We start from the raw sequence: 18,681 nt of genomic DNA, 5'->3' as shown, positions 1-18,681 counted from the left end.
ATAACCGGAATATGAATATTTTTAGATATTTTTTAATTTATCCAATTTTTCTATATATATATATATATATATAGATTAAATGAACACATTGGATGTTTAATGAACATTACGGAACTTCACAAAATTTAACCTTTATCCTTTTCCCTTTTACACTATCCCATTTTATTTTACCCCATTTTCTTTCCCCTTTTCCTGCTTTTCATTTTCTTCAGTTTCCCTTTTCCTCATTTCCCCCTTTACTTTTCACTATTTAACTTCCCCATTCCTCTTCCCTTGTTTCCCTTTCCCCCTTCCTGTTTTCTCCTTACCTCATTCTTTTTCTGTTTTCCCCTTTCCATTTCCTTTTCCCGTCTTTCCTTCTCACCCTTTTTATATTTTTTCCATTTTCCCCTTCTTCCCTTTTCACCATCTTCCTTTTTCATTTTTATCTTTTCAATTTTCCCTTTCTCCCGCGCGTAAATCGGTTCAGTAGGTTTTTATTCTGTAGTGGACATACGTGTCGAAAAAATTGAAATGGAATCGTAAAATATTTAGTATAGTACTGTTTTTACGTTCAACAGATGGCGCTGTTTTTTTTTTTTCAGAAAGTGCATGTTACAGGTATGACATTAAAAGTAAGCATGTAAAAACACGCGCGTATTTAAATGCAACCTTGTTTTACAATTTCAAAGCAATCGGTGAAGAACTTTCGGAGATTTAAGATTTTGAACAAATGAACATTTATATTTTTATTTATATAGATTTTTTTTGTAGAATTTTAATTTCTGGATTAAAATTAAGAAATTTTAATCAGAGAGAAGTATTTGATAATTCAGTTTGTTATTAATACATTTACATGAAAGAAAAATTTGTATATTATTAATATAAATAAATATTTTAAATACATAATAATTAGTAATATTTTTTTATTATTTTTTTTTTTTTTACTTACTGAAGTAAAAGTTACCATTTATTTATATATTTTTTTTTTATTACTAATTCGCGCTTTTATGTAAAAAAATAAACAAAATAAATCTATTTACATTTGTAAGCTTAAAAACAAAAAAAGAAAGATCCTTCTGGTAAATTTATATTATATACCATACATTATTTTTTCTGCAATATTATTTCATACTACAGGGCCAGATTTTTAGAAAATTTTATTTTATTTATTTCAGCATACTAATTCAGAAATAAAATACAGATTTTTACTTGTATAATTAATTTTGGATAATATTCACACTAATTTATAATAACTTACAACTATTAAGAAATGAATTGTTATAATGATAAGGGTAAATATTTTCTTTTTCTTTTACCGTACATTTTTATCATTATTTTTTTTTATTTATTACATACTAAATTTTTCCCTGTTCATTGTCTATGGTACAATGTAAGATGTCTTTATTTAACTGTAGATATTCTGTATTTCATAATTAAATAGATCAATTTATATCTTCACTGTGTCAAGCTTTTTTTAAAACATTATCTTTAATAACGGTGTTTATAAAATTAGTTTGCAATGTACATGATAAAAACTAGTGTCGATCAATTCTTACAAATCAAACAAATTTTCCACCAAGTTTCTTCCTGGAGAATTCATAATGAATATACAGCTTTCCTTTACAGGTAGCGATACAATATAAACAAGAATGACATATGGAACATTGCAAAAAGGTTCTCTGTTGTAAAGGTTGAAATTGCAATCATCATGATAATTTCCATAACATGGTTTAGGTTATAGTTCCGGAAACCAACGCTTCCTTTTGATAATTAAGGATGGAATAAGTATCTTAGTCTTACCCATTTAAAATAATGATGTTGGATAGGATATCTAATATGAACACTTGTCAGATGATGATAAAACTTCATATCTTCCATAGGAAACCAGCAAGAGTAGGTATCAACAAAAAGTCTTCTGAAATTACTAATGCCAAATTTCAACATTAATTTGTGACCTAGCAAGCGATAAGGAAGGCCTGTTCCAGGTATGATAACATTAATTTACAGAACCCCCTTGGTTTAACAGTCCTATGTCGTAATTAGCTAGGATTTTCAGAAAATCATTATTTCTACAAGTTGGAAGTTTGGATGACTGCAATCTAATAAATACCTGGAAATTTATTTACACTATATACTTTCAGATTATGGTTAGCAGCTCGTTAATAAATAAAATAGATGGTTGTCTTAAACATCTGCATGCCCACATTTTCCTGGCAGGGGAATTTTGTTTTATATAATACTAGCTGACCTGGCAATGTTTTGCTATTGCTAGATTTGAATATATATATTTTGAATATATATATAATACGTAGAGAGAAAGAGATTAAATGAACAAAAATGAAAGTTTGATAAAACATTAAAAAAACTGAACATTATGGAACATCACAAAATTTAACCTTTCCTTCTTTCCGTCTTCCAGTCTTACCGCTTCCCCCTCTTTCCATTATTTCCCTTTTTTCTTTTTCCCTTTTTACAAAAATATACACTTAAATGTTAAAATATGGACTTGAATTTTTTTTTCATTAAATCAAGATTTTATGAAATACTAATGGTTTAATAGGCATTTTATGTCAGACAGATAAAAAAGCCTTATCATATTTGCCAGTAGAATTAATACCACCAAAATCTTACATATTTATTTTTATATTAATAATATTAATTATTATATTAATTTAAATAAATTAATGTTTATTAAAATTAATAGCTCTGAGATTAATAAAATATAAAATAAAATTATAAGAAATATATTAACTTTATTCTATTTACAATAGATTTTCTTTTTACAATTATAATGAACAATAAAGGAAATGAAAATAAAAAAAGTAAATTAAAAAATAATAATTACATAAGCTCAAAATGAATCAATCTTGTTTCTGTATTGCTGTTGAATACTTCCATTATACTGTAAAAGAAATAGATACATGTATTTAATTAGTAAAACTTTGAAGCTTATTGTTATTACTAATTTTATTAAATGGTAATTAATTAAAATGACTGCCTCATCGGTAGCATAAATTTAACTTCTTAACTACTTCGAAGTTCCAGCTCCATAGCATATGTGATGTTCCACTGTTCTGTTAATACACTTTCTATTCAACCAGAAGAATCATTAAAACATTCGTATATCTTAAAATACAGTAAAATAAATACAATTTTTTAGTAATGGGCAAAGATGTTCAAGGATTTCTTTATTAGACAGTATGTTATATATTGCACTATTATCAACTCAAGCACAAAACTACCCACTCTCACTTCCTCAGCAGCCATCCACTCCTGACAAGAACAATCTTGTTCCTTCAATTTTTCAAAAGTGTCTCTTTACCATTTTCAATTTCCCCTACAACATGTGGAATTATTGATAAAATAGTAGATTCTTTTTTATTACGAATAAGGCTATGAAGCCTAAATTTACACAACCACTTAGCCACAAACATGGTTTTTTTATGCAACTAACTATAAAGAAATATCATATAACAGTCACTCAAGGTCACTACTAGATAAAGCTCTAATAAAGAACTGGCTCTTGAATAATAGAAGGTGTAAGTTTCCTATTGCAGATGGAATCAGAGCAGTGTTCCAAGGAAGAAGGAATAAAAAATAAAGGAAAGTGGTAGAAACAGGTACTCACACAGAGGGACTTCCTCTGATCAAGGTAGTTTACCATCTTATCTGGGACCATACTGGTAACCGCTTAGTTTTATATTAGTAAATAAAAATCACTACAAATGACAAAATATTTGAATTTCTAAACATAACAGTATTACACAATTCAAAACAACTTACAGTTTGGAACATCTGTCAATTTCACTGATATCTATTCAAATCCTTCTATACAGATTTGTTTGAATGTATACTCAAAATTACCACTAGATTTACCTAAAATCAGAATTAAAGAATGATTTGTCTAACAGAGGAGATTCACTCTATGAGTATGCTATGGAGTACATTGATTTTCTGTACTTCCAAGCATAAAATTAATATAATTCACATTGAATATATAAAATAGAATAAAAAATAACTTTTAAGGCCAGAAATATTGTTACGGGAAAGGGGAAGTGGTAAAGGTGTTAAAATTATATCTAAGTATAAATAATGAAATTATTAAAAACAACTGAAATGTTAATTAAAAAAAAAATTCCATCTTTCTTCATTGTAAATTAAACTATTTTAATAAATTTACTACTTTCATAGGACACACTCCATCAGATGAACAATAAGAAAGCAACACAGATAGTTAAACCTTTCAAAACTAAAAAATTAATTTATTTAATTCCTATTGAATTTTTTGTCAATTTAAAATAAAAGTATGCTCCTTGACAAGATATGAACTTTTTTTGCAGAATGTAGAATTATATCTATACAAACCTTCCTTTCAGGATTTTACATGGTGTAAATTTATTAAAAATAGAATTTGATAAAGATATATTGAGTATGAGATATTACATCCCGTTAAATGTGATCTTCTGAATTGAAGATGATAATCATTAAAGTAATTTAATTACAACTATCTGCTTGAGTAATAGCGAAAATTTGCCACTTTCAACCAAGTGGGTGATCCATTTCTAATGATTTAAACATTGAAATTTTAAACTCTATAAAGGCCTTAAAAAGAGAATTATAACCATGAATTGAAAAGTAAGCAAATCAGTAAAAATATGATTCAGGTCATTCTAATAGAAACTAGATAAAAGTTTATTTTGTATCCTGTGCTGAATAATCTGCTATTAACCAAATTTTAAAAAAGATTCAAGGTATGAAATCAGCTCCCACCTTAGAGAAGACAATAAAATACTTTGCTGTAATAACGGCCCATTTAATAACTGCTAGGCTAAGGAATATTTTTATTACAGCAAAAACTGTGTTCCTTCAGAACTTGAAAAACCACTGAGAAATAATTATAAGATTCCTACAGGAGTAACTTTGACCATCCCTGAAACAGGCAAAATATGGCAATATCAAACTTAATAATAATAAAAAAAAATCTGTTAGACCCCCTGTTTTTGTATAACATACAATAACATTTTTTAACAATATATCAAATAAAAAAATAATTTACTTTTTATCATATTTAATGTGTATGAACAGGAACACAATCCCAAGCAATATACAAATTCCTCCAGTGGTTATATAAACAAAACCTAAAAATGGATTCTTGCCACCAAAAAAGAAGGTAGTGGATATTATCATTCTTTTAGTACCGTTAAAACTTTTAACTGGATATCCTGAAATAAAAATCAACATTATTAATGCAAAATAAGTTACTTTCTACTTTGAGTTAATTAGTATCAAGATGAAGATATTAACATATCTTTTGATATATTTTTCTTAAGCAGAATTAGAATATATCCTTAGGCAAACAAAATTGCTTTATCTCATTTTTTTTGTAAATGAACACTTACACTTATGTCATAATCCTAAATGAAAATATACACTAAAGTCATAATGCTAAATGCAGATGATTACTTTTACATTTCTGTGACATTAGTTTTAAAGCTGTGTTTCGATTAAACATTGCTATTCTTCATATGGTATTAGACTTTTATTTTTTTTTTTAAATACTTATGATCTTATAAAACTTATTTTATAATTATTTTAAAAACAATTTCATAGCTATTATGGCCTTTCATCCACTATGGGTTAAAAATTCTGTTATACATGAGAAACAACGTTATCATGGATGTAAAATTTTTACATTGTTCATATGGACTTTTGGTGGGATAGACAACATTGTTGTTACAAATGGGAAATCATTAAATCTAGTAATGCTAAACAGTCTTTCTGCATTTAAATCTTCGCAACCTACAACTTATGAAGGAATAAACTCTACAATTAATATCAGTTATTTTTATTAAGGCAAATCTTAAGAAAACATTGATGTTTGGCATTTCTTCTAAGTTATTCTACTCCCTTTAATGGAATGCATTCAGCCATTAACTACTTAAAGTTGTTACTGGATTCAATGTCAGAAATACTCTTATTACATCATTTTGAGTTCAGGTTCACAACAATTATGATTTTATCAATTTCATAGTCAATTAAATGACCATGTTTAAAATATTTTTCTCAATCTATTTAATATGATCCCATTATTTCTTAAATTTTAAAAAAGTTTAAGAATTTATCTTATTCTTTAAAAAACAAATTGAGCTTTTCTTTAACTACTTATTATTTTGTCCCATACCAGTTTATTCAGGTTTGAAGATAAGATGGCTGCCATAAAATGTATGACCAAACTATTATAATTTATTCCACAATAAAAACTTTTTTCACATTTTAAATTATAAACTACTTGTAAAATCTATGCGTTTGTCCATAAGGTATGATAATGCAGCTTTTGTGTACCCAGCTGTTTATATCACTCATAGTTTTAGCAGAAGTTGGCTTTTTGTCCTTTTCTATAGAATATTATTTACTATTACTAACTATCTGTACATGTACACACAAAAATAAAAATCAGCTAATCAAGCTACAAATGCTGTTACAAAATTAAACTACCTGAAAATCAAAGTAGAAATATTTTGATTATGATGAATGGAAAATGTTTATTCCTTAATAACCAGAGTTAAACAAAAAAAATGTTTCATCAAAATAAATAAACAATTAAGATAAATTATGTCATTTACCATTATCAATTTCTTTCAAACAAAGCCATCCACCTTGATATTGTTGATGAATTAGTATTTTAATTTCCTGTTAATAATCACTTAGTGAAAATATTGTATTTTAAGTAATAAAACATATATAGAGGGTTGTTTTCCTGAACTGAAAATACTGATTAGTTCTTAATGTAGAGTTATTTCTACAGATGGTGACTCTGGATAAATTGAGGATTTTTAAAGCCGCAGCTGAACTAAAATTGACAAACTGTTTATAAACTTTTATAATCCCAAAATTGCTTGTCATCCATTACATTAGGAAATAATTATTTTTTCAAGATATTCTCCTGGTACAGAAACTTAATTTACTGGCCACATTACCTAACCTTGTAAGCATATAATGTTTTCCTCTGAGGTATTATTTTCACACCCAAGTACTCATTGGAACATCACCTGATATAACTAGTACTTAAAACATTGAATCTGGCTAGGAAAATAAATTCCTGAAGAAACACTGTTGAGATATTATTTAGATTTTACCAATAGTTTCTCATACATTTCAGAAGGAAACAAACCAAAAAGAACCAAATACTTCACCTTATAATGAGCTAAAACAAAATAAAATAAGTTATTAGTACTGACTATAATCGACGTGTAAGGTGTAATTTCCTTCAGGTAATCCATTCTTAAAGAGTTTACTACTATGATCAACCCTGCGATATAATTTTCGAAAATTAGGTAGACCAGATGTACGCATCCATACAATTAGATCTTCATTTTTAAAACCATTATTTTCTGGATCAGTATCCAATTCCCATACATTTCTGGTCCAATCTTTTGGTTTTGCAAAACCTTTAAAAGCTGAAATAAAAAAAAATCTCAATAAAAATATACATATAACAGATTTTATAATATTGGTGTTTATAATATTGTGAGTGATAAATCTAGTCAATGTATAATGAAATAATCTTCACATAACCTATTATTTTAGAAAAACTCTTCGATCCATTCATTGAGGAATGCTATGGTGACATTTTGCTGAATGACTTTTTTATATGTCTGTATTAGTTAATTTTTATTTGTAAAATATATTAGTATTTTTCCAACACATACTTAATTTATTTGATCACATAATCTTTAATGACACACATAAAGCAGCTGCCTTAATGGTTTAGAGGTAGAATCAAATAATAAACACACAACATATTCCTTCTTCTTATACAAAGCCCTTCAGTTCATCATCCATAGTGAAATCAATACGCTTAATATCTCTTTAATAGCAAACAGAAAATTGCAGTGCACCAAATTTGTGAGTATGAAGAGTGTGGAATATGTTCAAATTTCAACTTCACGAGAGCAACAGCAACTGCACACAATGTGTGGCCAAGCATTATTGTATGCAGAAGTATTTCTACTGTGGATTATCAAACACGATACATATGTCTCCCAAAGTGTTTCAATGTTTCTATGTATCACACAGAATTTACATTCAACCCAGCTTCCAGACAATTGGTCACATACACATGTTTGGAATCCCAGAACATTGTCTAGAGAATTCTTTTTGCAGAAAGTTATGTTTTGAATTTTTGTGACTACGGTGAACGTTAGTGTCAGTATACCATGCTCTGCCATTTTTCTTCTGGGTCGTAATGATGCGACCAAGTTTTGTTTTTTGACACAGTACTGTAAAAGAAGTGATCTCCACTGACTACATTAACATTTCAGAATGTATTCACAACATTCTTTTCATTGTTGTTTCTTCTTTTTGCAAATATGCACAACATCCACCCCAAAAAAAGATTTTATGCTAGTCCAGTTGTGCAAAAATGTGTCCTACTCATTCTTTTGATATGCTTAACCAGGTGGTGATATATTGCAGTATGATGTGACTCATTTTGAATCAATTCACCTCCTTTGCTTCTCATCAATCACAGATACTAGTTAACCACTAAGAGGTTCATCGTCAATATTTGCTTTTTTCATAATTCTGATGCACAAAGTTTTATTGCCAACTTCTTTCAATACTTTGATTAACAGTTTCATCATCATAAATGGCTTTGAATGATTTTGAATGTCAGTAATGTTCACTTTTTCATTGTTAAAAATTGAATCACACAATTATTTTATACGTGTTGACATAGCAGGCATATTCAAGTTCATAAAAATGGGAACTGACAGAAAATGAGAAACGTCGATTAACCAGTTCAGAACATCAGTACAAGTTAACATTATTATAGCATAGACAAACAATTTATGGTAATTATAATTTAAAATTTTGTTTAAGGCATTAGAAGCTGTATATATGTTCTGGATTACAGCTGGAAAATCCAGTTGCAAAGCTAAGTGTGTAGAATGTAAAAATATGTTTTGACAACAATATACCACAGTAATAAATTTGAGCAATTATCAATTCCTTATATTAATATTTCACTACTTACATAAAACAGATGATATATAACATGTACAGAATGTCCTTATAACCTATATATAACCTTCTGGCCAAAAAATCTAATTTTTTTTTTATTACAATGTTAATAAATTAAAATTAATCATTTTAGTAGACACTTACCATCCTTAAGACTTTTGAAACCAGTTGGATTCCTAAATTTTGTCTTTTTATCTGATGGCCAAGCAATACCTTTTCTTAATAAAGGAACATTACCAAAAGAAATAGACGAAATATTTAATTTATCACTAAACAGTGAATTAGCAATAGCACCGCATGGTGCAATTGGGATATTTTCTTCATTATAACGCCATGGTTCACAATTTTCAGATGGTATTGAACTTAATTTACCCAATAACTGCTTGTCATCTCTTGATATAACATACTGCCTATGATTTTGATAAAAATTAGTCAAAGCATAGTATAAAAAAACAGGAGCCTAGAACAAAGAATATCATCGTGAATACTGTACAAATCAAATTACTTAAAAAAAATGAACTGAATTTTATACAATACAAACAGTTTGAGATGTTGTACTTACCTCTTACCTCCAAGTAAGAGAAGTGTAAGAAGTGTAAGAGAATTACAACCAAGGGTTAAATATGGTTATCACTTAACCATATATAAATTTAGCGCTACAAATGGCTACAATATGAGCAACTATACCACTAATAGTTAATCACTATTAGTTGTTCATGAAAGCAGTCAAGTTTGTTTAATTTTTGTGAAAAATAATTTTTGACCTCCAACAGCTGTGATTGCTATAGTTTGCACCATAACCACTTAAAAACATTTTTCACATGTAATAAAGGAAAACTTAAATTTGTATTGAATTCAAATTATCATGGACTAGTCTTCTCAAATGGAGCATCTTGGCAATGATTATTAAAACCCTGAAAATACAACATAACAAGAGTGTAAAGGTCCTTGTTATATTAAAATCCTTCTAGCCATTTCTTATGAAATTTGGTCAAAACTGTCAAAACAAATTCTCTGTGAAAATTAAACCACACATTGAAAAGTCTAACACAATATGACAAGGGTGTAAAGTGCTCTTGCCATTTAACATCACACAGAACACTTATAATAAAACATCAAGAAATACATATCAGATTATCATATAAACAAAATATTAATATAATGTCACGCTAAAATTAAAATATTCATCAATTCATTAAAAAGTTTTCAAAGCATGTAAAATGAGCTTCTTGTCTAGGTTTTCCCTTAGGCCATCCCTTTTTGTTCTTCTCCATTTATCTGAAGGCCTTGATGTCAAATTCTTAAATATCTGAAGCCAGAGATCAATCCTTCAGTTCCTCCAGTGAAAATAACGTAGGATCTCCTACTGCCGGCATCAGACAATACCAGCTCCTTCTGGTCCTTCTGCACTTCTCATTGCATCACAGACCAAACTGGATGCACTCATCACTAGAACATGTTGGACGTCCAAAATCCTCACCCACTCTGTTAAAGGCCTCTTAGATTTTGGGGACAAGAATTTTGGAACAGGTACTGCCTGACCCAGATACCGACATTCTAGAGCTAGACATAGCAGTAAGGTCGCTGATACCCTTACCCATGGGACAATCCCTGCCAATGGCAGAAGCAATTGACTCACACTGGAAGGTGCAAGACTTTGGCAGAGCAAGTTCAAAGCAGCCCACTCTCAACCCAGCTATGCTGCAAACAACAAAACTGAGAAGAACAACTGCAACCAGCTTGAACAGCTTGGGGCCACCAGTCCCGTACTCCACAGGGAGCTGCTGAGCAAGATCATTTCCCCGTTAGCTGACAAAAGTGCAGGTATCAAAGTACCCTGTTGTTGCCCACCCCAGACATATGTGCAGATGTTGTAGCACGGACGTGGGGTTGGATTTATTGGGGGCATTATTATTATAAACAAAGATGGTGTCAGCAGTATGTGGTAGCAGATGGAGCCAGTTGGATGGCTAAAACTTCCATTATCTATCAAGGAAGTAAGGAATAAAGGCAGGCAGAAAGAGGCAAATCAATCCTTAAAGGACTGTAACCCTCATGTGATCAGGATAATTCACTTTCTCACCTAAAACCAGTATTTATGTTAGTGATATTTGTACCTATGCATATAAACTACTCTAATCACAGATTGACCTAGTCATGTGAATGTTCATTTCCTTTATCCTCTGCAGTTTCTTAAACAGAAAAAAACAAGGAACAACTATACTCCTTTTATCTCAGAGAGCTACACAGGAACTGTTACTCTACTGGCTTCATCACAGTATAGTTATGGTACTTGTTACAAAACAGCCACGTTTTTGTAGGGACTCAGTGGCACACTTGCTCTTACTGGACAGTAGAACTGTTCAAGGATTCTGTTTCCTTACTGGAAGTCTCAAAAAAGTCAAAATTAATATGAGGACCAATCAGTTAAAGGCCAGGCTTCCTATTCTGCATAAAATTTTTAATCTTATTATTTACTAACTTATCTTACTTTAAATGTTTTAATATTAAAATTGACAGAGCAATTACAGCTCTTTTTCCTGTCGTTTCCAATTAGATCAGCACAAGTCTTGTTTGGATATTCTATGCTATTACAATCTGTATAATCAATTGTTAGTTCTTCAATCTGAAAAAAAATAAACTTTTGATATAAAACTTTAAACACATTCCATAAATAAGGCATGATAATAGTAATAACAAAAATAATTATAACTCTTAATTTTATGCTACTATGACAGATAATAAATGCGTATGCATACTCTGTCATGCACTGTATTGTGTCATACAGAAACTGCATGTAAATGAATCTGTTTAAGTTGTTGACATATACACCCAAACAATAATTTAAATTTTCTATTCTCTTACATGTTTCTTTGTAATAACAAAAACCTTTTGAATTTTTACAATTTTTAAAACTATCACAATACCATTGCACTTCTTTTGGAGTAAGTAAATTTTTTATATAGATTCATCTAATTTATCTGATTTTAATATGCATAAAAGTGAAATAAACCTGAAATACATTTAAAAATATTTCATCTTATTGAGAGAGTTATTTGGTATTTTAAATAGCATAACCAGTTAAGTAAAGAATACATAATGTACAAAGCTGGCTTTCCATTCCACAGTTTCAATTTTGAAAACTTATGAGCACCTAACTACTAATGTTCTACATAATTCTGGTATAAAGAATATGAAAAAAACATATTTATTTGTTTGTAAAAAACGTTAACCTATTTCTCGTTATATTTTGCACATTTAAAGTTATACTTATTTAGAAGATGCTCACTGCATAGGAGCATTTTCCAGCCTTTGCAATTAAATATAACAGTCCAGGGAGTGTCCATATACTCAAACAGGCCTCCCTGCCTACCGGCTATATCCAGCATGACAGGTCGGCCTGCTGATTGGCTCTTTCATCTATGCCTGCCTCTAACTCCCAGAGTAGGGAACCAGGTCCGATTATGTCGTTCCTGGGCTCATTCCAGAAGCCAAAACTCGGTTTTACGCCAATGCCTCTAACGGGGACACCGCGGAAGGTCTTTTTCAGCGCGGGAGTGTTGGAGTCCCCGTGCCTCATCACCAATATCCACCCGCACAAGCACAGACGAACTGTGGCTCCGCAGGGAGTTGTCCATCATCCCCTCGCTTCCCCCCACTCTTGTAACAACTCTCAGAGATCCTCATCATGACGACACACACCCCTCAGTCCGGTGGCTCTCCATGCCACATATCGCGCACGCCGCAGGCGCTGTAAAACCCGTTCGCCGGTGTCCCGACCTCCCGCAGTTCTAACAGAGCTGCAAGCTGTCGGTTCCCGTACAGGTCGCCGAATTGTGCCCCACGGCCCAGTACCGATAACATCTGTTCTCATCCTTTCAGATGATCGCCCTACAATGGACCCATTCGATTTTGATCCTCCCTTCCATCATACGTTTAGACGCTCGGTACATTGAAATAATCGGGACACTTTTAGTTTCTCCATAATTGGTACGGATGAACATTAACCGGAAGCCGTCAGTCGGCCCAATAACAGCTGCTACAATTCCGTGTATCTCTCGGTCAGTTGTATCCGCATCAACGTCCTTAACGTGCTCAAGGGCCATTTAGTGACCGATACTTTATATCAACGCGTAAGTCCGACGCTTTGACTCGTAGGGCAGCCGAAAATTCCTCAGCCTTACTGGCTTCCTTGACCCGCATACACAGTTCATCGGACGCGCCTCGATGGAGGAACAGCAACTCATCTACATCCTCCCGTGTCACTGACTCTTTAACCGCCTTCAGAAGATCTGTATAGAACTTTCCTGCCTCCCTCACCATCAAAATGCCGCTATCACTAACAGCGGTGCGGTCCTTTGAACCACCGGAGCTCCCCGTCGGCGGACGTGGCAATTGCACGGAGAGTATAAACTCGCACTTTGTCCATTCCTCCGCGATATATATAAGCCAGCACGTTCTTGATTTGGTGCCACAATTTGCCATCGGGCAACAAAAACACAGGCGAAGACAAAACCGCTGTGAGACTCTTTACCGCAGCCAACCCCCACAGTCCCCCATCCTCCACGCCTCTCGCAGACTCATAAAAAATAGTGAACCTCCGCTCCTTCAAAAAATAATCCTCCCTGCCCAGAACGACAGATTCAGCCATAACTTCCTAGACTTCGCCAGTTAAATCGCGGAAGTGAACAACCTCCCCCGCACCAGCAGAATAATCGGGTAGCTGAGTAACCGCTCTACCGGCTTCAGCCGGCCACCTCCTGACAGTCAAACGCATTAGGTCTTCATTAAAGCCGTTCTAATTAATTCAGTATCCTCCCCTACAGGAACCCCTCCGAGACTGGGGAAGACAATGACTGCATAGAGCTCTCCGTCGTTTCCAGCAGCAGAGTCTTGCTCCAGAAATTTTTGAGGGCATCAACCCATCGTGCATCAGCAATCAACTCTCCACCACATTCCTCGATATCATTTTGAGATTCCCTCTGGGAGACTAGATCATGTAAGTCCTCAACCTTAAACAACAAATCCACCAGTGTGTCATGAAGCTCTTCCTTACAAGTGAGCATTTTACGATCCTCCTTGCCACCTTACTCTTTTTCCATTTGGTCTCCCTCATCAGCCAATTGTGTGCCCACCACGGACGATATCGAGTTTCTGTCCACCACTCACAACTTCTTCAAATCTTATCATTCAGTAGGAGAAACATTCAATCTTTGCTATGTCAGAGGTTCCTCCAGCAAGGCATTAGTGTAAAGATTATGTTTATTTTTATTTTTATTTGTATTTTGGTATAACGTATTGTATAGACACTGAATTATTTCATTTATTGTAGTGTATGTTAAACTGTATTGTAAATTGAAAACTATTTCATAGCAGGTTAATAAATTAACATATTTATTTTTAAACATGGTAGAAATAAATGTGAAAACATGATCAGAATCTCAGGGTTACAACATATTACAGTTTGTACAAAATAGGTCTCAGATTTTTTGATCTACCACAACAGAGTTATCTTAATTTTACTATACCATGCATTTAATAAGTTATTTTTTTAATTTATTCTGTGAGGGATATAAAAAAATACCAATCTACATATCACATCATAACTGCAATTTTATGGTATATTCAACTAACGAACGACAACGTAGGCTAGTATTTTTTGAGACAGTCTTCCTTAGTATTAATGCATTCATCTGATAGCATTTATAAATAATTTATCTTTACAGCAGTAGTTAGAACAAATAAGTTAGTTCAAAAGTCAAAAAATTTGAAGAGGCCATCACTGAAAAAGAAACATTATATAACTACAAAACAAACTATCTAACTAAAAATCATAAAACACATTAATACTCACTTCATCAGAGAAATAAACAAAACTAATACCAATAGCTACAAATGCAAACCCCAATACAAAAAATGTAGGAAATATAGTGCCGGCTGTAAGTATAGGCTTCCAACCAAGTAACCTTTGTTGTATATATGGACTATCTGTTAAAAATTAAATGAAAAATATTTAAAAAATTATTTGAAAATACAAAATACACCTACAAATTAAGTATTACACAACAGACAAGGAAAAAAAATATTATAAATAAGATACAAAAATTTCCTTAAAATATATTTACCAAAGTGTAGATGAAACCAAACCAAATTGTGTTATATTTTTTAAATTATGAGGAAACCAACAGAAAAAAAAAAGATTAAGATGTGTCATACTTCATACACAGAGTCAAAGGCAACACTATCAAAATATTTATTTTAAACATCTGTGTAGAACTATTTTGTGCATTACGGAACTTGAAAAAGAACAGATATGTGTAACTTATGGTCTTTGAAAATGAGTAGATTGTTTTCAAAAAGGTTAAGTATCAATTAAACATGGCACTTGATAAATTTAATTTAGTTCAATTTTTAGATAAATTACCAAGCCTTTAATCTATTATCAAGTTGAAACAACAAAAAGAAGTAGTTATCAAAATTTAACCTTTTCAGGAATCGCCCAATTTTTGGGAACATTAAAAAAATTCAAACTGCTTTTAGATTGCAGCTTTTATTTAGACACATATAACAACAAAATTGTCTAACAACACAAGACATGATAACAAATAAGCTTCTATTTTATCACTCTCTTTTTCTGTTTAGTCTCCGGAACCTCCGTAAGGTATTTCTTCAAAGGATGAAGAAATGGTATGAATGTGAATTAAGTGCAGTCTCTTAGGTTGACCATTTTTGGGATGTGTTAATATTCAAATTAAATTTTCTAATATTCAAAATCTAATATTCAAATTTGTATAAAAGTAACTATCTTTACTAGGATATGAACCTTAGAACTCTCGACTTTGAAATCAGCTGATTTGTGATGTTGAGTTAACCACTAGACCAGCTCGTTGGGGTCTATTTTGTCACTGCTTTGACAAAAGTTTACATGCAAATGGAATGTTTTAGTATACTACTCTACTGTATTGCTGTATGCTCTGCAAGAACACTGGAGTTAAAATATAAATATGAAACGCGAAGTAGGAAATTTTCAATTAGCTTTTCTTTCAGTGTTCTCTTATCCAAAAGCACATCATGGTACTTCACACTTTCAAAGCAAAAAGGACTTGACAATAAGAAACTCTTATTTAACAGATTTTTTTAAATATATATATATAAAACACTTACCACTAGGTTTTTTTGATTTATTTATTACATAATCTGTATGTGACATTTTTTACGGCTAAGAACACTAAGATATAACTATTGACCCGTCATACTACTATATCACTATTTAATGTATTATTTTGTCTGCCGGGTTTAAACAGATATCAAGACCATGAAATACAATATCTATATAAAAAACATATCTTCTTTACAAATTAGTTTTTAGCTGTTATGGTTACAGGTATCTAATTTAGGCATTGTTGAATAAAATAAATCTCTTGAATAAAAGAAATAAACATTAAATATAAATATTCTATTTCCTATGGACATGGTGTACAATTACAGTCACAATAACGTCTCCTATGTTAGGTTTTTAACATACAAAAGGTATTCATTCATATGAATAAAGATGAAGCAAATGCTCCAGATAAATGAATAAAAGGAAGCGTATGCTTGCTCATATCATACTATTCAAAGAATGACTGTTTTTATGACACTCTTTTCTCTTATGATGCCCAATAAGAGCATCATAAGAGAAAAGTTTAAGTCTTTAAAATTGAGTTTGATTGGCAGATTCTGGTTGTGGCATAGTTGATGACTTGTATTCAAATCCAGTCGCTAATGAAACAATGAACAGTCTTTTCAAATCAGAGAGAGTTATAGTTGAGTATTGTTTTGTACAACTAAAAAGAACTCCTATTCTATAGTTACTGTGAAGAGTAACATTATCTAAACTACCAAAGCTGTATGTTGTGTCATACTGCACAACATTGCTAAGTATTTGCCCGAGTGACTTCCCTGCAAAGCCTGATGAAAATGAAGATAACAACAACCATGATCATGGATGTGGGGCAGATTAGGATATAGAACAACTGAAAATTAGAGGACAGTATATTAGAGAGTTGTTAAAAGCTGTAGCAGTAAAAAAGAAAAAGTTTTTTCAAATTTTTTGTATATTTCTTTCTTATTAGGTAAAGTAAATAAAGAATTAAAAAGTAGTGTTAGTTGCTACTAAGTAGTTTTAGCAATTGCTCAAAATGAGGAAAATAAAAAAATTCAAAAACTACTTACTAGTAACTAGTCCAATTTAGTATAACCTGGAAAAACTTAAGTAACAACTTACTAATTACTAAATTTGTTATTTTTCTTGATGTTACAGCATTTTCAATGAAACCCGCTCATGTGATCACAATGACATGTTGTGACTTGTTCCTTTGTTTGAAATAATTTTAATTTAATGTCACATTTTTGGACTGGTCATCTTTAGGTAAATAAGGGTTGCTAGTTGATATTTTACAGTTAGTAATAATTTGTCTTAATCAGCCCAAGAGGTATTAGACAAAGGCTAGAATAAGATTTATTTGTAAAATTACTGGAAAAAAATGATACTTGAAAAGTCTAAGTTGGAGAAAATGATTAGTCAAAAAACAAGCCTAATTAACAATCACCGGTAACAACGATGCAGTTAAAAAGAATGTTGAATGATATGAAATCAGCTTCTGTATAGAAGAAAACCCACAGTAAATAAAAAATAAATTGAAAACTTAGGAATCTGTAGTTCCAGAATTAATAAGTTTTATGAAAATAAAAATCCGATATTCAGTACCAAGAAGTTTTTAAGTCAGAATAAAGAACATAGTAGAGGGTAGTACCTACACAGTGTTTGAAAATTTTGGAAGAAAAAATAGCTTACAAATAACAAATTCAGAATAACGTCAAGCAGGCAGTTAGAGAAAATCAGAAAAAAAAATATTAAAACGGTTATTAGTTACGAAAACAAAGAAATTAAACGATTTTTCCTTACCAAAACTGCAATAAATTGTGCACTCTTACAGTGAATAAAGTTAAATAAACTACAAATCGAAAAAGGAAAGCTATATATTGAGAAATTATAAAACAATGTTTTCCACAAACCAGTCCAAACAGAATTTTGAAATCGACGAATTGAATAATTACTTAATATTTTACAACTTAATAAATATATTTGTAATCCTCCATTCTTTCTTGCCATTTAAAAAAAAAAATTATAAAAAATTATCAAGGGCTGATTGCTTGCGTTTGTCTGTCATATGTGTGAGCGCATGACCATTTTTAGTAAGAGCGCTCGCACATTCACACATTAAAGTATCCCAGTATAATACACGCACCGGCTTCCGTGGCGAGAGTAGTAGCTTCTCGGCCTTTCACCCGGAGGTCCTGGGTGCAAATCCCCCGGTCAGGCATGGCATTTTCACACACGCTACAAAACATTCATCTCATCCTCTGCGGAATGAATTGCTTGACTACGGACCCGGAGGTAAAACAACCAAAAAGAAAGAAAAAAGTATAGTACACGCACTGATCTTTAAGTAACTGAATAGTGGACCTTAAGGCGTTAAATACAATTAAGTGTTAAATATTGAAGTATATTCCATGCCGTAGAATGAGAGGCTGGGAACTAAATAAAACCATTGTACGCTTGCGCGACTATAATCGTTATAGTAGGGATGTTTATTTTAATCAAGCACGCCTACTGTTACACTTACCTCTGCGCAT

The 18,681-nt window shown here is 31.5% G+C and overlaps 1 protein-coding gene across 1 annotated transcript; it reads right to left on the bottom strand.

Annotated features, from left to right (window-relative positions):
• Positions 1–2,823: 2,823 nt before the first annotated feature.
• On the bottom strand, positions 2,824–16,213 carry LOC142332749 (cell cycle control protein 50A-like). The gene is made up of 7 exons (XM_075379362.1): positions 16,168–16,213; positions 14,858–14,991; positions 11,495–11,629; positions 9,148–9,463; positions 7,221–7,439; positions 5,039–5,204; positions 2,824–2,884 (listed from the first exon to the last, which is right to left on the bottom strand). The coding sequence occupies exons 1-7, from the start codon at positions 16,211–16,213 to the stop codon at positions 2,824–2,826; spliced, it is 1,077 nt and encodes a 358-aa protein (XP_075235477.1).
• Between the last annotated feature and the right edge of the window lie 2,468 nt (positions 16,214–18,681).

The sequence above is a fragment of the Lycorma delicatula genome, chromosome 12, assembly GCF_047948215.1.
Source record: "Lycorma delicatula isolate Av1 chromosome 12, ASM4794821v1, whole genome shotgun sequence".
NCBI lineage: Eukaryota > Metazoa > Arthropoda > Insecta > Hemiptera > Fulgoridae > Lycorma > Lycorma delicatula.
The sequence above is the reverse complement of the archived record's forward strand: the minus strand, read 5'-3'. Positions and strand labels throughout refer to the sequence as shown.